The following is a 23586-nucleotide window of genomic DNA, read 5'->3' as shown; positions in this document are numbered from 1 at the left end:
TATGGAGAAATTGGAAGAAACTCTTTCTTTGGAGAAAATGAGATCAGCTCTTTACAGTATGCAGAATGCTAAAGCTCCAGGGCCTGATGGTTTCACGGTCAAATTTTTTAAGAGATTTGGAGATAAGTTGCTGCCAATTTTGCTCACTTTTTTTAAGGAATCCTTTGTCAAGGGCCAACTTCCACCCACACTCTCTCAGGCTTCTGTCACAGTTATATTAAAAAAGGGGAAGGATCCCCTTAGTTGTGGGTATTACCGCCCGATATCACTCCTGAATGTGGATTGCAAATTTTTCGCCAAGCTCTCCGCCCAGAAGTTATCCCACCTTCAATTATCTCTCCAGATCAAACTGGTTTTATATAAAATAAAAAAAACCTCTCTTTTTTAAATATTCATCAGCTTTTTAATATCATGCAGAACGTGGATCCCAATCAAAAAATTAGCTGATGTAATTATCTCTCTGGATGCTGAAAAAGCCTTCAGTAGGGTCGAGTGGGGATACCTTTTTCAGTGTCTAGAGAGATTTAAATCTGGTCCAAAATTCATATCATGGTTAAAATTGTTATATAAATACCAAATGTTGTCAGTACACACTAATAATATGGACTCACAATATTTCCTGTTGCAACATGGCCCGTGAAAAGGATGCCCAATGTCACCCATTTTATTCGCGATAGCTATCGAACCTCTTGCAGCATCACTGTGCTCCTAACCTGAGATTCGCAGCATACTAAGGAATGGAAAAGAACATAAGTTATCATTATGGCTTTCTGAGTATAAGATTAATGTTTCAAAAAGTAAGCTTTTTCCTGTTAACTCCGCTGCACTATCACTCTCTTTTAATTCCTATCCTTTTAATGTGACTACTGATAAATTTACATACTTGGGTATAGTTGTAACTTGTAAAATCTAAGACCTCTTTAAACTTAATTTTATTACTCTTTTAGAGCGCACCAAGTTGGCCTTCAACAAATGGATTTCTCTTCCCATCTCATCAGCTGGCAGAATTAACCTAATAAAAATGAACATATTAGCCAAATTCTTATACCCCATTCAAACTATACCAATTTTTATCATTCAATAAGATCATGTCTGACTTCATTTAGCATAAGAAACCACCTTGTATCCGTAAGGAATTTTTACAAAAAAGTTTGTTCTTATATTTCTGTATGTATGATGTTTAATTTTCAATTGTGAAAACCAATAAATAAAGTGGGGGACAAAAAAACAGAAAATAAAAAACACAAAGAAAGCTGAGCGTACACTACATCCAGGAAAGAAGAGCTATTCTGGGATGAAATTAAAATGTACTGTTCTGGAGAATCTACTGCAGCTTGGGTGTAATATTCTAAGATACTATTAAGATACCACTGTAAATAAATACCTTCAACAGTCAAAGTATTCTACCTCATATACATTTATATATCTACACACACACACACACACACACACACATATATATATACATATACAATCTTCAGTTCAGTACACATTTTATACACTGTATACACTCAGAGTACCTGTCTCCTGAAGTAGTCAGGACCCTTGTTGAGGATACGGAGGGGTACAGTTGAACTGAAGGGTGTTGCAGAGCCAGTGGCCTTGCTATCTGGTAGGGTTGGAGTTAATGTCTCCGTTGGCATGGCAACGAGACGACTGGGGTGGCCGGCCGTGGTGGCAACGGATGTAGGGGGGGCAACAGAGGGCGGGGACACAGGAGGACCCCCAAAGCATGAAGATACAAGGTAAAGACGAAACAGTCTAAAAATAGATGAAGCCCCGGGGCCTTCTCATCGTCAGAGAAACAAGGATTCTGAGGAGGGGTTGGGGTGGATTTTAGGACTAATTTAGTTACACATACTTTTGCATTGTCTGAGTGGGATCACCTGTATCTATTAACACATCTGGAGCTTCAACTGCTGTCTTAAAGGTCTGTACTGAGAGGGCTATACTGGTTTGAGGTGCTTAGATTCTACTGACCTATTCCCATACAAAACTTTGGGAAGATAGTGAATAGATGTGTAGAAAGGGAAAGGAAAAAAATTATGTAGTGATGGAAGAAGTGTGAAAAATGGGTTACAGGGCAGTGGTGTGAATGAGTGCACAGCACCAAAGGCAAGGAGAGGACGTAAGGAAAAGAAAGCCCTGCTGCCTCTCCACACTAAATCCAGCTTCCCCTTCAGCTCGCCACCCAATCTAAAAAAGAGAGAGAAAGAAACAACCAATAGGTTTGAGTTATGCAGTGACATCATGCACCTGGCAACAAAAGGAATAGGATTATTTCATATAACTTTAGGTTATGTTTTGTTTAAGCATTTGGCAGACACTTTTATCCAAAGTGACTTACACTCATATCCCAGGTAGGCAGGTAGTGTAAGGGGTTCTTGCTTAAGGACCCCTACTGGAGGTAGTACTTTTCATACAGGGGGTTAGGATTCAAACTCCAGTCACCCACATGAAAGGCAGCAATCAGACCACTACACTATCCAGTCACATAACTTCAGCAGTAAACATGAAATTTACTATAAATATTTCCTGATGCGGGAAGAGTTCCAGAAACATTCCCACTAGGAACTGGACACCCTATCACTCTGGTTAATTGTTATTAAGTAGCGATATCAGAATAGTAGAGGCAACAGTGATTTGCTCATAGGCAGAGCTTTAACCAAATCTATCACTCCAAGAAAAAATTATTTCCCTTTTGTTCATGAGTGTTCTTTATTTGGAATGTTTCTGGTTTAATCTGCAACTTCCCTGGTCTACATGTCCAAGTATCCTTGGGCAAAATACTGAACCTCACACATCCCCTTCATGCATTTCTTTCTTGTTAGTTGCTGTGGATGAAAATGTCTGATAAATTATTGTAATGATCAGAAAATATAGTTTAATCTTCAACCTCTTCAACACATATAAAGTATGACTGAACTAATAACATATAAACACAGAATAATCATTCAAGGCCGTTGCTGAAATAAAGAGACCAGGGCCAAGCCTTGAAGCCAGCTCTGGGAGAGAGGCTAGAAAACAAGTGCCTGATGGTCGAACCTTAGCACTTGGCATCTGGCCAGGCACAGTCTGAGCAAGTTACAATGGACCATAGTTCTGGTGACCCACCACCTCTAGGTGGTGTCATTAATTGGGTGGTGGTCTAAGTAACAGGCCTGGGTGGTTGAATTTTGGGCTTCTAAGACTGGTTATAGAAAAATGTAAACATTGTCAGAGTGGAGGCCTGTCTCACATCTTCTGGGAGACTGTTCCAGATTTTAGGAGCATAAAACTGAAACGCAGCTTCACTTTGTTTAGTCCTGACTCTGGGCACAAACAGGAGACCCCTCCCTGAGGTTCTCAGAGTCCCAGTTGGTTCATATGGCTCTAACATGTCAGAGATGTACTTTGGTCCTAGACAGAGATGTTTTAAAGTCTATTCTCTGGGTGACAGGAAGCCAGTGCAGAGACCTGAGCATTGGACTATTATGGTCGTATTTCCTGGTTCTAGTCAGGACTCGAGCAGTTCATTCATTTTGTTAACAATAACTATGACATGTGTCAGCACAACTGCCATTTCTCAATATGTGTCTGTTCTTCTGTTCTTGTGACATCAGTGGTGGCCCAAGTACTGTTCCCGTAAAATCAATATTAATTGTAATGTATCCAAAATGAAAACATCCAGACAGAGCATTGCCGACCATTTTATTTACAGTATCAATGTAGAAATAAAAGTAAAGTAACATGATAGCCGAGCTTAGCTTTTACATCATCAAGTACAGTGCTGTCCCAAATATAGAATATCAGTAGTGCGTCCTCAAGAGCATTCAAATGAATGGCTCCTTATCAGGCCACTGCAGAGCTTGATGACGAGCTGATCATTTAAATCAGGTGTGGTGAAGGAGGGAAACATCGAAAACATGCAGGGCGGTGGGTCCCGAGGACCAGGGTTGAAGAACACTGCTCTAGAGTACCCAAACTTGCCAAGTACATACTATCAAGTACATCAAGTCCAGACAGAGAAATAGCCAATATTTTTAAAGAACAAAAGATGACTACATTTGTTTTTTTGTATGTGTCCTTCCCTCAAGTTTTTTTCTACTTGATGACCTCACCTCTGTTTATTATAGCCATGTAGAATGTAGCCCATTGTGCCACCTGTTGACGACACGACACAAAATAGCTTTTTCTTTCCAAAGCAAACAAGACTGATTCTTATTTTTTATGAAGAGAAATTTCTAAAGTGTGCTTTAAATTTACTTGCCTCTAGATGGGAACACAGCAAAAACAGTTACTGTACAAACTGAGTCCTTGGGCGGAATTACGGGGTTTTTTTTTTTGATAGTTTATGTTCACACAAGCACATCCCAGTTGGATACTCTCTGCTGAAGATGGACTCTGACAGCTAGAAATGTGAGGGAGCAGGTGAAAGGGAATGGGTGTGTAGAGTGCGCAGGTGGCAGCATATAATGCAGAATGACTGTAGAAATCTGTGTTTTCTTTACAGTAAGTTAAGAACAGCAGAAGAGTTTATGAGTACTGTAGGTATCTGTATGGATCCACAACAGCAGGGAGAGAAAAGAAAGCAATGTTCAGGTAAGCCAAAGGGACAAACTCCCTCCCACACACATTTTCAAAGCGGTAGCAAATGTTTCAGAATATTTGCTGATAAGCTCATATATTATCTTACTCGCTGATATTCTGGACATTTTACAAGGAGGCTGAGAGCAACTATGGTCTAAAAAGAATTTCAAGGGAAAATTTTCAGATCCAAAAACAGACCTGGCAGGGTGGCAGTACTTTTGAGACTAGACTGATCAAATATTCCCAGCATTTTTTCTGTCCTCTCAACCCCCAGCTGGTGGAGGCAGATGGCCACCCTTCCTGGTTCTGGTTCTGCCAGAGGTTTCTTTCTGTTAATAGGGAGTAATTTCTCTCCACAGTCGCTTCATGCATGCTCAGGATGGGAGATTGGACTGAAGTTTTCTGTGCAATCTGTTGGTTTCCTTAGCTGGGAAATTGTTTTAGAATTGGCTCTATATGAATTAATTGGAATATTTTGAAATTAATCAATTGGATCTCATGGGATTATGATAACAATGAATTGAACTCAACTTGGCTTGAATTGGACTGTATTATTGAAGTTTGTTGTAATTTGGTGCTATATAACTAAAACTGAACTGAATTGAAGACACTTCTAAAGCTGCGGTACTTGATGATACATCATTAATTATTCCAAGTTTATTATCCACAACAGCTCATAAAACGGTTAACTTTAAATTGTACCACAGGAACAGTTATCACGGTCTGTGAACACAATATTCAAACTCTGACATTTATTTTAGCAGCTCCAAAATGAATGAAGACACAGAGTCCAAATTGTGACAAAAAAAACAAGTCAAGCTTAAGGCACAAATGAGAACATAAAACCTGGTGGAAATGTGAAAGATGTGCAGATTTTAAGGGAATTGATGACTTCCTCATATTTCTAATGCTGAATGAGCTGAGAAGGCAATGTACCAACTATAGATGTCACAATATCAAATATTTAGTAGTCAATACCAGTGAAATGACACGATTCTCGATACCCAATTTGATACCACGGTAAAAAACAGGTGATCTGTGCATGTCTTTTGAACACAACTTTATTCGAAGCTATGTAAGCAGATACAATCTATTTCAAAACGGATAACTCGCATTGTCACAAAGAAACAAGGAATACTTTTGGTAAGGGAATGTTCTGCTGTTTATTTTGATATACGGAGCATAGTGTAGTGACGGGGACTCTGCAACTTATTCAGCCGTACTTTGCAAAGACTTAGCTTTGTTCTGTTTGTTTGTTGTCTTCATAATGCGATTATTTCGGTATGTACAGATACTCTTTGCAAAGCTCTGTTTCCGCTGTTTCTTGTGATATGCGTTTCATATCTATGCGATGGGGAGTTTGTTCAACAGAGAACACTGGGTGTGAATTTGCCCTACAAGTGAACTTTAACATGACTTGAAAGTCACTCATCTTAAATTCAGTGAATAAATCTGGATGTCTGTCTTTGACGTGCTATGCTAAATTGGAAGTGTTTCCACCTTTCGTCTGAAAATCATAGTTTGCATATAGGCTTTTGCGAATCTATTATCAATCCCTGATCATCGGCCTCAAACACGAAGTACTTCTAGACACGACTCTTACTATTTTTCTTTTCGACGAGTCCAGGCAGAGCTGTCGCTGCAGCTGCCATCTTCCGTCTTCCTTTGGCATTTAACGGCACACTAAAACACTTGTGGTTGTATATGGTACCCACGTTACCGCCGGAGGAATTCCTGGTACCAATGGTACCTACGGTACTGTAGAAAAACGAGTACCGTCACGTTTTTAGAATTGTGGCATCGAATTAGTACTGAAGTATCAGTTCTCGTGACATCCCTCGTACCAACCATGAACTGCTGGCAGCACCAGCATTGTGTGGATGCTCTGAATGCGAAAAGACGGCAGTCAAATCACTAGGGCTGTAAATTCCTAGTCGACTGGTCGACTTGTTGTTGTTCTGGGTCAACCAAAATTCTGATTGGTCGATTTTTTTTTTGCAGTGTTAATTTCATACAGTCCATGGTTAATTTCATCAGGAGGAAAGTACCAAGTGCTACTGGGGGTGTGTTCAGAGCAACCCTGTTTCACAGGTAACAGCTCGTCTACAGAGAACACGCCTCTTGTTTTCACTGTTTTGGATTAGCCCAACCCACTAGAGACAGGTAGATTGAAGAACGGCCACGTTATTCAATGTGCAGTGGTTTGCTGAATACTTATTTTTATTTTGAACATTTCATTTAGAGTGAGTCCTCTTCCATCCATGTCAAAGACATCAGCAGTGTGGCAGAATTTTACCAAAATAGATGGCGGGAAAAAAGTTGAATGCAAAATTTGCTAATAACAGTTTGCATATCACAGCTCGACTAAAACATGGCGTATCATCTAGAAACAGTAATATTTCAATATTATAGGCTATTAATATCATATTTCAATATTCTAGTCTAATAATCGTTTATTCGTTGCACCTGCCCGCAACAACGGCAGCATCCCATTATTTTTGAGTAATGCAGCTTTATTGACCAAGAATTTCTTTGGTTTATTACAGCCCTACAAATCACAGCATTAAACTGTTAATCTCCAATCTTTTTTCAGCAGTTATGCACCGTGACACAAATAAAAACACCCAAACTTTCACAGAAATATCTAAAACGTACGAATTTTGAGTAAATAATAATAATAATTTAAATTATCAGCTCATCATCAAGCTCTGCAGTGGCCTGATAAGGAGCCATTCATTTGAATCAGGTGTGGTGGAGGAGGGAAACATTGAAAACATGCAGGGCAGTGGGTCATGAGGACCGGGATTGAGAAACACTGCACTAGATGGTATTTCCTTGACTTCAAGTACTACAGTGAGGAACCTTGGAGCTATTTCTGACCAGGATCTGTTCTATGACGCACATATAAAACTTTTCTAGGTTTCTAGGACTACCTTCTTTCACCTTCGTAATATTGTTAAAATCAGGAACATCCTGTCTCAGGGTGATGCAGAAAAACTGGACTGTCCCACAAATTATCTGAAAAGCCTCCAGCTGATCCAAAATGCTGCAGCCAGAATTCTGATGAGATCTAACAGCAGAAACCCCATTTCTCCAGTTTTAGCTTCTCTTCATTGGCTCCTTGTTAAATTCAGAATAGCATCATTCATCAGGCTAAGTATGTTTGTTGCCAGCTAGACCCCTACCCTCCTCACCACGAATATAGTACTTTGTGGATGCAAAACATTCAGATGCACCAAATAATTAAAGGGTGAATTGTAATTGAATTGGAAACCAGCAAAGGCAAATACCTCAAACAGTGATCCTCTCCTGGAGAATATTTTTAAAACATAAAAGCACTCACACACACAACATGACATTAATACCAACCATGCAGCTACTAGAGGAGAGAAGACAGAAGGCATCTTCCACAAGCATATTAAAAGAAACATACACAATGGTTTTCCATCTTGTTTACTCTGCTTGCATGTGCTATTTAGAAAGATTTTCCTTTTCCCCTCCAAAAAAAACAAAACAGCCTGCATTTGTGTTTCGTTGTGGAGCTGAGGTTCTATCAATACAAAAAAGAAGACATGTAACCTCACCAGTTTGTTTCGTTGTGGAGCTGAGGTTCTATCAATACAAAAAAGAAGACATGTAACCTCACCAGTTTGTAGCAAGTGATCTGCCCAAACAGTGAATAACTTCAAAATAATGTCATAAACAGTTTTAGATATACGCATGCACATGGAGCTTTTCTTTGCACATGCCTTAATGAGCACTCAAAATTAAATGATCATATTCTAAATGACTACACATTTCTAAATCTGTTTTCCTTGTCTTCTTTTAGATCATCTAATGACCAAACTCAAACTAATTTATCTGTAAGAAAACCTTTTAGATATTATTCCTGGTCTTTCTTGAATCATGAAAGTCATTCATGCAGAACAGTTAACTACATACACCACTACAACTATAAACAATTGCATGATCAAATGAAGGTGAAATTATGCTAATATACAAGGACAGGGCAACGATGCATGAGTTACTCCTGATCTCTGAAATGGCTAAACATAGCACTCACTTAAAACAAGAAACCTGCACAATTAAATCTGAAGAACACGGACTCTACGAAGTTTAAATTCATGAACTTACCACAGGACCAGTTCCTGAAATTCCATACATTTATCAAGCATTTGACAACTGAGCGAATTACAAAGCATACAATCATAGTACACGTTGTTGCCCACGGCAACAGTATTACTTGCTTGAAATCGCTATAAGCTAATGTGTAACCGAAATTTTGCACCTGTCGTGCTTCAGAGATAAACTTCAGGCTATACTAAAAGATTATTTGATAGCAATCCAAAAATGTGTCAATTAAACTTTCAGAGAAACCACAGAAGGAAAGAAGCAGCATTGAAGATGCCCTGCTTAAGATGAAACAAATAAGCTGTTGTCTTCCCAAGCTAATGAGTTTACCAGAGTCTCAGATCACATCGTACACAGACTTATCCTACTACCTTAATCACCATACTGGTCAAGACCAGCTTTTCCCTTCACCAGTGCACCATAAAGAGCTCAAGTCAAATGAAACTGCAGTACAGCAATAAATTAGCTCTGTAGATATATTTAAAGCCATTTTCACTGCTCATATTTATTGTCAGTTAGGGATAAGTTTCTGATCTGATGTAGGCACTGTCTTCTGTTTTGAATCGGAGAAGAACTAAAGCTGATAGCTCTAGAAAAAAGAATCAGGAAGAGAGAAAACAAAAAGCCACATGGTATTTAGGCCTGTGGTGCACTGCAAGGCTTTGTGATGCTGGCTGAATGCCAGAAGAAGCAGTGCCAAGATCAGCTCAGAGACAAATCCCCATATCAGAAGCCAAATGGAAAACAAGAAGAGACAATACAGTCTTAATATTGTTTCAAAGGTTTTAAAAACTCTAATTACTTCTTACATTTGCTAAAGAGTTGGATACATTGTAAAAGTTAATGGACTGGTTTCTTAAAATGGGGCTCAGTTATGGAACAAATTAAAATAACTTTAATTTCTGTTAAATGGTAAAAGGTGCCATTTAACAGAAATATATATAAGGTACTTATATATTACTATGCAAGCAGTCCCACAGAGCCAGCATTTGTTGTCACTTTGCTCGGTTTCTTTATGCTGCTGGCCCAACAGATGCTGCAAAGCAGATTGTACTCTTCCCACACAGACTTGTAAAAGATATTAAACACCTTGGTGCAGACATTGAAGGACATATGCTTCTGCCTCTTCTTTTAGACAGTGTCAGTGTTGCTTTCTCAGATCAGTCTGTTGTCTAAGTGAACAACCAGTTATTTGTAGTCCCACACCACCTCACCCTGTTCTCCAAAGGATAAAATAGTATTGGCTTATTCCTGATACTTCTAAAATCCACAATCACCTACTTTGTTTTGCTTACATTCAAGATGAAGTGATTGTTCTTATACCATGCCACAAAGTGTTGACCAGTTCCCTATACCCAGCCTCTCGTCAATCACTGATGCACCCAACAACTGCAGAGTTATCAGAGTATTTCTGGAAATGGCAGGACTCTGAGTTGTACTGAAAGTCTGAGGTGTACAGAGTGAAGAGAAACAGTGAGAGTACAGTCCCCTGTGGTGCTGACCACCTTGTAAGACAACCATTTACAGCAATTCAACAGTAACACTTAAACAGTTAAAGCATACTTAAATTGGGTTGGAAAGACAACGGTGTCCAAATAATTTCGAAGAATTTTATTTGGTCTGTGAAGATAGTTGAACAACATACAAGAAAGCTAGAACTGCTTATTATTCATTATTGATAGAAGAGAATAATCCCAGGTTTCTTTTCAGCATTGTAGCCAGGCTGACAAAGAGTCCAAGCTCGGTCACCAACCACTGGCCCACGGACCGGTGTTCTGGATTAAAATCAAGGCAGAATATCCCGACATCGCCTCAAAGGCACTGAAAATCCTGCTTTCCTTTCCCACATCCTATCTTTGTGAAGCGGGATTTCCTGCGGTTACAGCGACCAAAACAAAGCTACGGAGTAGATTGGACATCAGGAAAACACTTTGGGTGTCATTGTCTCCAATTATGCCTAGTTGGGACCGGCTTGTTTCAGAGAAACAAGCTCAGGGCTCCCACTAATTCAATGTAATGGTGAGTTTAATTTTTATGCAGTTTATATTTGTTTTTATGCCAGTCGTATCATTTCATTTCATCGTATTTACCGCCCACAGTTTAAAGGCCGGTCCGTGAAAATATCGTCTGACATGTAAACGGTCCATGGCGCAAAAAAGGTTGGGGACCGCTGTTCTAAACCATCAACTCGTATTTTAGACCCAATCCCAACCAGACTGTTCAAGGAGGTTTTCCCCTTAATTAACGCTTCCATATTGGATTTGATCAATCTGTCTTTGTTGACAGGATATGTACCTCAGACTTTTAAGGTTGCTGTAATTAAACCTTTACTTAAAAAACCTACTCTTGATTCAGAAGTGTTGGCTAATTATCGACCTATATCCAATCTCCATTTTTTGTCTAAAGTTCTTGAAAAAATAGTTGCAGCTCAACTTTGTGATCATTTACATAGAAATAATTTGTTTGAAGAGTTTCAGTCAGGATTCATAGCACAGAAACAGCACTGGTGAAAGTTACCAATGATCTCCTCTTAGCCTCTGATAGCGGACTTGTTTCTGTGCTTGTCCTGTTGGATCTCAGTGCTGCATTTGATACGATCGATCACAGCATTCTGTTACAGAGACTTGAACATGTTATTGGGATTAAAGGAACTGCATTAGGCTGGTTTAAGTCAGAGACAGAGAAGCTGCAAGTCCAGTTCTCTTTCATAATATTTCGCTCGATGTCTCACTATGGGATGCACGCCTCGCTGCAGACCTCAGAAGCATTAATCTCATTAAACCAACCCTGATCGGCTGGTGAAACATGTCCGTCCGCCTCAGGTAGTACCACCTACCTTAAATATCTCATGCGGATGACACCATGTTATTCAAACACCTCTTCTCACTCGGAGCATATCTCGCGTCCTGGGCTAGTTAGCTGATCTGTCCACAGACAGATCTTATTTAGCTTCTGTCGCCGGGCGCTAACTAGCCTTGGATGTTTTTTCTGCTTTGTCGGTCACACCAGATCAAATTGTGTGCTTTCCTCGCCCTCCACAGCTTGTTTGGCACTGTCCTTGACGCCTCACCATGGCTGTTCGAGTACCGAGTGTTAGCACACCAGCTAATTTCTCGACCTTTCACAGCACACCAGCCAACTGCCTCGACTCCCTGCCTGCACACCAGCTCACGGGACATGGAGACAAAAACCCCTCACACCAGAGGGCACGGAGACTCCGGGGCCCATCCCTCTTGCTGTGGGACAGCGAAGCCTTGACTCTCGATCCACATATTGCGTGAATAACATGTTGTTGAGGTCAGAATGAACCCTGTCTAGATAATGACGAGGATGCAGTAGCATCCTCAGAAGGCAGGCGCCAAATAGAGATTGGGTTTGGGCCACGTACACACTGAATGAATGTAGAAAGGTATAAAGGGTTGTCATGAAACTGAGGTCATTGGGAATTTCCGTATATGCTGAAATGTACATGTCTCTGTGACGGTCTGTTCAATAAATGCCCCATAAGAGGCTGACCACGACATGCGCAGCGAAAAACCTTCCCGCAGGCTGCTTCCCAGGCTTCGCTGGTTAAAATGCCAAAACAGTGGAAACCCCAGCTCGCCCCGGCCCCCCTGCCCAGTCGGGCCGGCTGGCCCAAAAAAAATCCTCGGCCCCGGTTGCAGCTCCTCGAGCACAGCCCACGCAGGCTGTCTACAACCAGGCCAGGAAAAAGAAGAGAGCGGCCTGACCCCGTACGCCAGCTCCACCTGTTTGGCTTTTGAGCGTGCATTAAGGGGCCCACCACGCCCCCATTTCCCAGTTGCCATGGACCATGCCAGAGGCAAGCCAGGAGAGACGGACATTTGACGGCGGGGTTCAGCATTTGTCCCTCTCTCATGTCCACAATCACATGTTTCCATAGAGAAAATATAATGTGTCCCGCTGCCGCATCCAGGCCGGGTGCCGAGGGCGCAGCTATTAAAAAAATAAAGCCAAAAATGTCAAAATAAATAGCGCTGTGGCTATTTTTGGTGGATCAGGTCACTGTTCCACCAAGGGAGGACACCACTGCACCGCGGCTGGCACCTCTCATGGTGAAGAGACTGCAGTATGTGTCCACTTTCTCCCCCAGATGGGAGAGATGGACCGCGCTCGCAGCCTCACCCTGGATGTAAGGATGATTTTGAGGGGATACAGACTGCAGTTTGCAGCTGTTCCCCCGCGATTCGCCATTATAATACACTTCCAGGCTCAGGGAGAGTCAGCTCGTGTTTTGCAGGAGGAAATTCTCTCACTGTTAAACAAAGAAGCAATCTGTGTCGTATCTCCCACACAGTAAAAACCGTTTTACTCCAGGTATTTTCTGGTCCCCAAACGGGGGTGGGGGGTGGCGGAGCGGTATTCGCCCTATCCTAGATCTGTGTGTTCAGGATGCCGACACACGCATCCCTGCTGCGCCTTGTGCGACAGAATGATTGGTTCACTTCTGTCGATCATAAAGACGCATATTTCCACATCCCGATTTATGCTCCCCATAGAAAGTATCTAAGATTTGCTTTCCAGGAAATCTGTTACCAGTACAGCGTGCTCCCTTTCGGTCTAAGTTAAATCCGACGCTGTTTGTGCGGTGCACGGAGGCGGCAATAGCCCCGCTGAGACGGCAGGGCATCCGCCTGGCCACATATCTGGACGATTGGCTGCTGTTGGCACAATATATGTATTTTCATACGACACCTACTCAACCTGGGTTTCGTGATAAACGCAGAAAAGGGCACGATGTCCCTGGCACAGGGCATAATCTTTCTGTGATTATCCCTGGACTCGGTGACTTTCTCAGCGCACCTTTCGGCGCAGCGGGTGAAAGTTTTCAGGGCATGTCTCGCTCTTTTTCATCCAGGCAAATTTATTCAATTTAGATTGTGTCTTTGGTTACTAGGGCTGATTCTCGTAGTCCATCTCGGTCACCTCCACATGAGGGAATTCCAGCTTTGGGTGGCCTCATGCGGGCTGAATCACACCGGGATTTGCCAGGGCGCTGCGTCACTGGCGAGTCCTGTCCTTTCTGACCCACGGGGTGCCCATGGGTACCGTCCTGTCCAGGAAGGTGGTCACTACGAACGCCAGCCTGACAGGTTGGAGCGGAATTTACGAGGACCGATCTGTGAGGGGCGGCTGGAGTGTGGAACTCTTGTGGTTACATGAATTTTCTGGAACTTTTAGCTGTTTCTCTCTCCCTGAAACATTTCATTAATTCTCTCATGGGTCATCATGTCGTGGTGAGGACGGACAATATGATGACGATGGCGTACAACAGCCGTCAGGGGGGATTACGCTCCCGTCAGTTGCACATGCTGGCACGCAAACTGATCCTGTGGAGCTGCGGTCGTCTTCTCTCCCTGAGAGCGACGCACGTCCTGGGAGCAATGAACACGGGCGCAGACCTGTTGTCCAGGGGCGCGCCAGTATACGGGAAGTGGACTCTGCATCCGGAGATTGTGGAACAGATATTGGCTCGTTTCGGTCGGGCCACGGTGGATCTGTTTGCATTGAGAAACGCACAGTGCACGCTGTTTTACTCTCTGCGCAGTATGGACGCTCCCCTCGGACGCACTAGCGCACGCCTTACCACGCGAGCATCTGTACGCTTTCCCTCTACTGGCCTTGATACCAAACAACAAGCCAGCACCCGCTGGTTTGCCGTTTTATAAAGGGAACGCGCAGGCTTCTTCCCGTGTCCAGACCACTGGTACCACCATGGGATCTGGCTGGGCGAACACCCCCATTTCTATGGTTTTTAAGTTTTAATGTAAACAGCTAGCTCATAGTGGAACTAATGAAATAAAGCCAATAGGTTTTGGCCACACACCATCTTTATCAGGGCCTAACAAAGAAATTAATGTATAAAAGCAGTACATATCACAGCTAATGTTGCTACTTGTAGCTATTATTAGCAAGAGGCTGATGAACACACTAATTCACATTAGGCTATTGCTATCTGTTTCATTGCATGCATAATACTCAGAGACACTGACATGACGGCATAGTGCATACCTTTATCTTTAGTCCTTTTCTCTTCTTCTTATTTCCTTCTTTTCCTGAACTGGGCACCTGACAGCTTTTTTGACCTTTTATTTTCCATTCTTCATTGAGAACGCACTTGACTTGAGAATCAACTCTGTGGCAGAAAAGCCTCTGACGTAATCCACGTCTGTCTTCTGCTTCTGCATGATGCGCTGTACAGCCTTATAAAAATATCTTTTTACACCACTCTGGTTTTAGCTAGCTATATATTGTTGGAAAAGAAACACCGTCTGGGTTTTTGCCCTATTACGTTTATATTGTTTATGTTTATGCATTTAGCAGAACGCTTTTATCCAAAGCGACTTACAAGTGGGCAGATAGGGTCAGGGGGTCTTGCCTAAGGACCCCTACTGGGGGTAGTACCTTTCGTGCAGGGGATATGAACCCAGGTCTCCAACACGGAAGGTGGAAATCATACCACTACACTATCCTATTAGCGAAAGAAATATGACCTTACTAATATAGCGTCACTCCTCTTCAGAACAACACAACAGAGGGATCTCAGCGCTGTATCAAAGTGTGCTTACACACAAGCCAGCACAGCAAAATCAGCTGAGTGATGACAGCATCGTTGGTTAGAGTGTTGTGTTTCGTGATGTCAGCGCTTCCTTACGCACATAGCCCATCTCATCTCTGTAACTATAGTACCTCCTTTGTCACCTCAGACGTGCATCGTAGCGGATCAGTCTCAATCCCACATGTCATCTCTATACACACACAACACTCATACTGTGTATCACAAAGCTGCTTTAGTTCAAGCTTGAAAGACATATATGAAAAGGCTTAATACAGGATAAAATTTCTTCACAGAATGTGGTCTCAGGTCAGAGATGGGGACTCGAGTCGCATGGGCTTCGACTTTGCAGATAGCCGTACCTCTGACTACAGCATTAATAAAGAAAAATTTAAAATCACATCACATCGAGTATCACATTTCAACAACCATTCAAGAAAAAAAAAACAGCCAAGAAACAAAAAATTCATCATTCATGGCCCACTGCAAATATTCATGACCTACCAATGACCCTATAGACACTTATAAATGCACTTGCTGAAAAGCAATTTTAAATTAAGTCTTAACTATTATTAAGTTTAAATCTACTTGTTCTTCTCATTCCTAATGTAACTCTGAGCTTATTTTGTAGCAGACAAGTTGTCACTGCTGGTTGATCACTTTGTGGCATGGTGGGGGAGTAATCACCTCATCCTGAAGACAAACAAAACAAAAGAGATGATTGTGGATTTTAGGGTGACCAGGAATAAGCCAAACGCTGTCTCCTTCTTAGGAGAAGAGGTGGAGGTGGTGAAAGAATACACCTGGTAGATTACCAGGACAGCAGACTAGACTGGAAATGCAGCATTAAGGTTGTCAACAAGAAGGGACAGAAAAGCTGGTGCCTATTAAAGAAGCTAAGCTAAGATCCAATATCTGCACCAAGATGTTTCATATCTCCTTCAAGTCTGTTGGAGAGAGTACAATCTGCTTTGCAGACTCAAAGAAACCGAAAAAAACGGATAAAGAAGGCTACCTCTGTGCTGGGGACTGCTCTGGAGCTGATCGTAAAAAGACGAATACTGCACAAGTTGGTCAATAAATAGAACACTGACCATGCTTGACATAGCTCATACATACACTATATTGCAAAAAGTATTCACTCACCCACCCAAATAATTCAATTCAGGTTTCCAGTCACTTCCATGGCCACAGGTGTATAAATTCTACAAACATCTGTGAAAGAATGGGTCGCTCTCAGGAGCTCAGTAAATTCCACCGTGTTAGGATGCCACCTGTGCAACTAGTCCAGTCGTGAAATTTTGTTGCTGCTAAATATCCCACAGTCAGCTATCAATGGTATTATAACAAAGTGGAAGCGATTGGGAACGACAGCAACTCAGCCACGAAGTGGTCGACCACGTAAAATGACAGAACGGGGTCAGCAGGGTCAGCGGATGCTGAGGCGCTTAGTGCGCAGAGGTCGCCAACTTTCTGCTGAGTCAGTCGCTACAGACCTCCAAACTTCATGTGGCCTTCAGATTAGCTTAACAGTGTGTAGAGAGCTTCATGGAATGGGTTTCCATGGTAACTGCATCCAAGCCATACATCACCAAGTGCAATGTAAAGCGTCGGATGCAGCAGTGTAAAGCACGCTGCCACTGGACTCTAGAGCAGTGGAGACGCGTTCTCTGGAGTGCTGAATCACGCTTCTCCATCTGGCAATCTGATGGAGAAGTCTGGGTTTGGCGGTTGCCAGGGGAACGGTACTTGTCTGACTGCATTGAGCAGTGTAAAGTTTGGTGGATTATGGTGTGGGGTTGTTTTTCAGGAGTTGGGCTTGGCCCCAGATGGACTCACTTTGGATGAGTGAGTGAATACTTTTAGCAATATAGTGTATATAGATATATATAAATATATGTATGTTTCAAGTAATACTGCTGGCAACAAGAAATGGAGTAGTTTAAAGTCTAACAAGAAATAGAGTAGTTAGCTCAGTAAACTGTCTCGAAAGCATGTTCCCATAAAGGCAGGTATTACAGAACTCTTTTTGTCCATCTGAGGCAGTGAAATCCTGCAGAGAATACCTAATGCAAGAATCCCAGCCCCAAGCAAATGCTGATGCTCCCCCAAACAGCCAGCATGATTGTGTGCACAGTGGCAATTCGCTCAAGTGTCCACTTTCACCAGAAAAAACACACAAATGCAACAGCCTCCTTTCTTACAAACAACATGATGCCAGCAAGCACGAGTAAAAAAATTGGATATAAGAGTTGACAAGTCAGAGCTTTGTTGGCAACTCTACGGTCATAAACATTTCTGTCACTGCACATCTCAGGTTGTACACAGAGTTAGGAGAGACTGTTGAAAAAGAACTGTATGTGTTATACTTGCCTACCACGACAGATTCGTGACCAGGTGGCACATGTGAACGGTGTAGGATTCTCACTGCCCACTTCAGACTCTCCTGCTGACCACAGAGGTGATGTCAGAGCTTTGAGACTAAAACACATGACAAAACCAAGAGATGGGACCCCTTTAAGATTAAGTACCTAATCTGTCTTTTTACTTGTTCTTCTTACATTTGTTTATTTTTACTTTTTCTTTTAGTAAATATTAGATTTTTAATTAATACTAACATTTAATAGAACTTTCCTTTGGAATGAATAAGTATTGAAATCAATCCACATTTCTTGCATCTCTGAATTAATTTAAATAAATAATCAATAAATATAAGCAGTCAGATCAGTCTGAAATTCTTTATTTAGTAATTTTAAAAAAAAATCTGAAACTATTGTTAATCCTTTACCAGTGAGCGGGCGAGCCACCTCAGTACTGTACACAGTGTCTATTACAGACGCCTCTGATGTCTACACATCACAGAAACAACTAGCTGTAGTCACCCAATCCTTTACTTGGACAGTAATTTGCAGGTAGAGCGGTTTCTTTTGGAAAGAGTTTGCTCATACTGTGGCTCCAAGCACTCCAACAGTTAGTGAAACCAGAGGTTCTCTACAACTAAATAGGTCTGTAAATCTCATCTGAGAAGGCTGCTGCAGATGTGGAGATTCTTCTCACTCTGGGAGTTGGATCCAAAAGTGGACAGCGTCTCGTTGACTGACTATTCAGGCTGGCTGGCTCACTTAAAATTGGAAAAGGGTGAAAAGTCACTTACATTACCACAATAATCCATTTTAGGAAGCAGATTTCACACACCACGTGCACCTAATCTACCTCATGTTCTCTGATAAATGTATGAAATCCAAAGTATGTTCAAAAGTCAACTTTTAAATCCCTTGTTGCTAAGCTCTGTCTTCCTGTTACGTCACCCAAACATCCCAGTAAGGATAGATCATTATTGGAGCTTTTGTTTCTTCTTCACAGCTGCTGTTTTATCCTTCTGCTTCTTCCTCTTTGGTGTTTCAAGGCAGTTTAACATAACATTTACAACTTTATTCCTCTGCTGAAGCTGGAAAATCATATTGATAGACAAATATTTTGTGTAGACTTCAAATTCCCATTTATGTGACGTCTTTCTGTCAATGCATCGACATGCACCCCCACACCTCCAATTAAAAGCTTTGTCTATTTGAAACTGACCAAAGACCAATGTTTGAGGATTTTAGTTTTAAACGTAAGGTTTTATCATTTCAGATTTCAGATTTATTGGGAGTTTACCAACAAATTAGGTCAATTGTCCTGTAAAATATTAAGTTTTTGATAAGTCAGAATTATGATTTTAGTTAACTACACATAACATTTTTATTTGACATAGAGCTGTATTGGGTTAATTTGTCATATTTGATGTCAGATGGAAAATAATATCAAAACTAAAATTAATCTTATGTAGATTCTTATCTCATTTAGGAGTAAAAAGAAATGTTTAAGACTGACTGAAATAATATTTTAATTCATACAGAGATATATGCTGATTTTGGGAAAAAATACATATTTGTATCCTTCATTTTTTGACATAACACCCAACTTAGTCTGGAGATGAGAGGAAAAGCTCTACAGGAATAATGAACTCATGGATGCAGCTCCATACAAAAACATTATGAAAGGACATATTATGCCACTGCATGTACAACCAAAGGTAAGATAAATACACGATCCAATTAATGAAAATCTCAGAAGAAAAAAATCCATTTTTTCATCCATTTTCTATATATACGCTTAATCCAACTCAGGGTCGCAGGGGGCTGGAACCTATCCCAGCAGTCATTGGGCGAGAGGCGGGGCCACACAGACACAAACAACCACACTCACCCCTCAGGTCAGTTTACAGTCAGCCATTAACCTGACATGTACAGTATGTTTTTGGAAGGTGGGAGGAAGCTGGAGTACCCAGAGAGAACCCAGCACACACAGGGAGAACATCGAAAAAGTCCACACAAAAGGAACCAGGACCCAGGAACCAGGACCCAGGAACCAGGACCTGTCTTGCTGTGAGGACACGGTGCTAACCACCACACCACCGTGCTGCTCCTGCAATATGTACGAACAACAGGCTGGAAAAGTAAGTGGTACTACAGAGAAACACCTTGAAGAGCAAGTTGCTGCCAGTTAGGTCAGGTGGCAACACACTGGCAACCCTTCGTGCTTCCTACATAGTTTTTCCCTGAGCTTTGTCTGGAGCTCATCGTCTCTCTTATGTTAAATAAATGACATATCATGTGATGACTTTGTTTCCCGCGTTGCATTGAAAACCTTGTAAATCCTGTGTGGAAGGGCCAGAGCTGCACATGAAGAAGCAGCAGGACTCTGCAGGAGCATCCTCACACCGTTCACCTCTGAAACTAAAAGGCTCCAGCGTCCAGCTGGTGAGCGCAGACTCGACATGTGTCAGGAGCTAAACAGAAGCAGCTGACAAGCACAACACTGACTAGAGTGCGTGCGCGTGCGCGGTGGTGCATTGCAATGCCAAACCCCCACCACACAGCAGCACAGCACGGAATGTCTGGAAGCTAGCTCTGTGCCGCCACCCAAAGCCCCGGCAGCTCCTCAGCCCCTCCACCCAGTCCCAACCATCAGCCCCGGCCTCAGCCACTGCTGCCGCCCCTGCGGCCCCAAGCACGATGACAGAATGCTGAACAATAGACTGAGTTTCGACAGGAGTAGACCGACTGAAGGGGGGAAAAGGGTCCTGGGTATCATAAAGTGTGTCAGTAATGTTTCAGCTATAACAGCTATGTCACACAGCCAGGTTAGTCTCACAACTAAGTTAGTTATCCGTCCTACCTGGACGTCCAGCTTCACAAAATAAAGGACGCTGCAGGATTTCTCTCCGTTAGATCGGTGCGTTTATTCGGCCTGACAGCATCTCGTCTCCCGTCAGCAGCTCTGCCAAGTCGCTGCCACTTCCGCTCAGTCTTTTCACAATAATCTTCCAATTCGGCTTGCAGCCTATTTTCCCCTTAAATGCACGGGCGTGCATGTAAAGGCAGCACCGAGACACCAAGGAGACATAAAGTGATTCCAACACTTTCTTCGGTTCAAATACACTGTGCAAGTTTATAAGAAATGACGTTTTCATTAAATGTGTGTTTTAATATAAAACAGCATATAAAATACTTTAGACTACAGTTAATACAAATGGAAAGAAATGTGATATGTATCACTTTTTAAAATATAAAAACAGTGATATATATCACTGTTTTTATATGTCAGTATGATCCTGCCCCTACTTTTAGTTGAAAGCAAACAATTTCCGGCTCGTATTTGGAATCTGGTGAGCTTGGCTCTGCAATGAGGCAGAGGAAGGCAGCCGAACAGGAGAGCAGCCTTTGAATCAATGCCTCTTTAATTTTACGGAATAACTGTAACACTTCACATTCTCATACCTGGACGTTCTCTCTAGCTGCCTCTGCTATATTACCGTTGCTCTTTATGCTGTGATTAAATGCATGTTCATATAATTGGGTGTTCAACTCTTCTCCCCTGTGATGATGAATGGACCGCTCCATTCATTAAAGGGCCAGTGTGTTAAATTCTGTTTTATGTTTGGCTGCCTATGGATGATCTAGTTTGATTCGTGACAGAGGGTTCTGGTGAGGTTATTTATGTTTGGATTAGATTAAATGCACTATACTTGTATACATTCTGCTCAATGTGTTAATCACAATGATCTGAGCATTCTTCTTTTTACAATTAGCTCCAGAGCAGTCCCCAGCCCTGGCTCTGATGTTGCTGCCCCAACGGATGTACTCTCCACAGCAGACTTGTAGAAGATATACAACATCTTTATGCATATACTGAAGGACCTTCCATCTTTAAGAAGAACTGCCCCTTCTTGTAGACAGCCTCAGTATTGCATTCTCAGTTGTCAGTAAAGTACCAGGTATCTGTAATTCTCCACTACCTCCACCTCTTCTCCTCGGATGTAAATAGTGTTATTCAAGATGAGGTTAGGGTTATTGTTCTCACACCATACCTGAAAGGAGTATAATTAAGTACAGTAGGTCTGTGTACTCAGCCTCTTGTCTATCACTGACACAGCAGGTCTAGTACATGGAGTGGAATTCCAGATGCATAGAGCTGCAGATTTGACAAGGATAACTGAAAAGGTAAAAGGCAAGGTAAAACACTTCTCCTGATTCCTCAAAAATGCTTTCTTGGTTCCAAAAAGAGTCTGATAAAAACTGATAAAGATAACAGAGTCTGGTGTAAAGGTGTTGATTGAGTAATAGCAAATCAAATGCCATTAAACACAAGTGAGATTTCAGATCTGACCAGCTACTGGCCTCAGTATGTACTGCTCCTCTGTAGTACTCTTTGTTTTGCATCAATGATGTTTTAGCTGCTTTAGTTTATGATTGCATGATGCTATTATCTTACTATCACACTTACTATCTATCTATTATCCTTTATGATAGATCAAGATACTTCATCCTCATGTGCCTGAGGGCACTGTGGAAAGGAACGACTCCCTTTTAACAGGAAGAAACCTCTGGCAGAGGCAGAACCAGAACCAGGAAGGGTGCCCCCCCCCCTCGACCAGCTGGGGTTTGAGAAGACAGAAAAGAGGGAAAAGAGGGGGGAAAAACACCATAATGCCATTCAAAGGATACCTGTTGGAACAGGGAAACACAAGTTAATAACCACAATAATGTCACATGTACATATAATCATTTGAGAAAATAAACAGGGGGAAAAAGAGAGCAAAGTGAGGAAAGGTGTGACAGATGAGGTCCCCCAGCAGTCTAAGCCTGTAGCAGCTTAACTATGGGATGTTTCAGGGTCACCTGAGCCACCCCTAACTATAAGCTTTATCAAAAAGGAACGTTTTAAGCCGAATCTTAAAAGTGGAAAGGGTGTCTGCTTCCCGGACATTTACTGGCAGCTTATTCCACAAGAGAGGGGCCTGATAACTGAAGGCTCTGCCTCCCATTCTACTTTTAGAAACTCTGGGAACAACAAGTAAACCTGCAGTTTGGGAGCGAAGTGCTCTGTTAGGAAAATATCTTACAATGAGATCTTTAAGATATGATGGAGCTCGGTCATTAAGAGCTTTATATGTGAGGAGAAGAATCTTAAATTCTATTCTAAATTTAACAGGGAGCCAATGAAGAGAAGCTAAAACTGGAGAAACATGATCTCTCCTGTTAGTTCTCATCAGAACTCTGGCTGCAGCATCTTGGATCAGCTGGAGGCTTTTCAGAGAATATGTGGGACAGCCCAATAATAAGGAATTACAGTAGTCCAATCTTGAAGTAACAAATGCATGAACTAGTTTCTCTGCATCACCCTGAGACAGGAACATCCTGTCTAGCTATATTACAAAGGTGAAAGAAGGCAGAAACCAGTTTTATATGTGCGTCAAATGATCAATTCTGGTCAAAAATAACTCCAAGGTTCCTCACTGTAGAACTATAAGCCAAGGAAATACCATCTAGAGGAACTATATAACTAGACAATTTCTCCCTTATTGCCCTCTTGTGTCAGATAGCCTCAATTTATGAGTAATTTGTTAAACAAGCATGACACTCCTTGTCATTTTTATTTCTATTTGCATGGACTAATGGTTCCTCGGCTCACTTACTTTTGAAGCTACATAGGGCAAATACACATGGCCCACAGTTAGTCTAACCAGGGGCATATAAACGTGAGATTATATCCCACCGAACACACAGTTGAACAGATCTGCAGTCTACACACAGTTAGTATGGCTTATCAGAGCATACACACTTGAGATTGTACATGAGCAGCTGGTATGACTGAACAGAGCATGAATACACCTGTCTCCACACATGTACTAACTATAGTTAGTATGGCTGAACAGGGGCATACACATAGCTATCTCTCTTCTTTTTTCACTACAGTTAACGCCT

At 41.9% G+C, this 23586-nt stretch overlaps 1 protein-coding gene and 1 pseudogene across 2 annotated transcripts in view; one reads left to right on the top strand and one right to left on the bottom strand.

Moving 5' to 3' along the window:
* Positions 1-20588, bottom strand: part of fam110b (family with sequence similarity 110 member B) — a 28189-nt gene extending 7601 nt beyond the window's left edge. The window contains exons 1-2 of one of the 2 annotated variants that reach the window (XM_072363880.1): positions 20498-20588; positions 1521-2196 (exon numbers count right to left, since the gene is read on the bottom strand). In XM_072363880.1, coding sequence (XP_072219981.1) covers positions 1521-1643 — 123 coding nt within the window. In that variant the 5' untranslated portion in view covers positions 1644-2196; positions 20498-20588. Of the gene's footprint in view, positions 1-1520; positions 5327-20497 lie in introns of those variants that run through there. The other variant, XM_072363881.1, reaches the window with a different exon arrangement.
* Positions 12223-21483, top strand: LOC140268240 (uncharacterized; annotated as a pseudogene).
* Positions 21484-23586: the final 2103 nt, after the last annotated feature.

This window comes from Leuresthes tenuis, unplaced genomic scaffold, assembly GCF_036924035.1.
Source record: "Leuresthes tenuis unplaced genomic scaffold, fLeuTen1.0.hap1 SCAF_14, whole genome shotgun sequence".
NCBI lineage: Eukaryota > Metazoa > Chordata > Actinopteri > Atheriniformes > Atherinopsidae > Leuresthes > Leuresthes tenuis.
The sequence above is the reverse complement of the archived record's forward strand: the minus strand, read 5'-3'. Positions and strand labels throughout refer to the sequence as shown.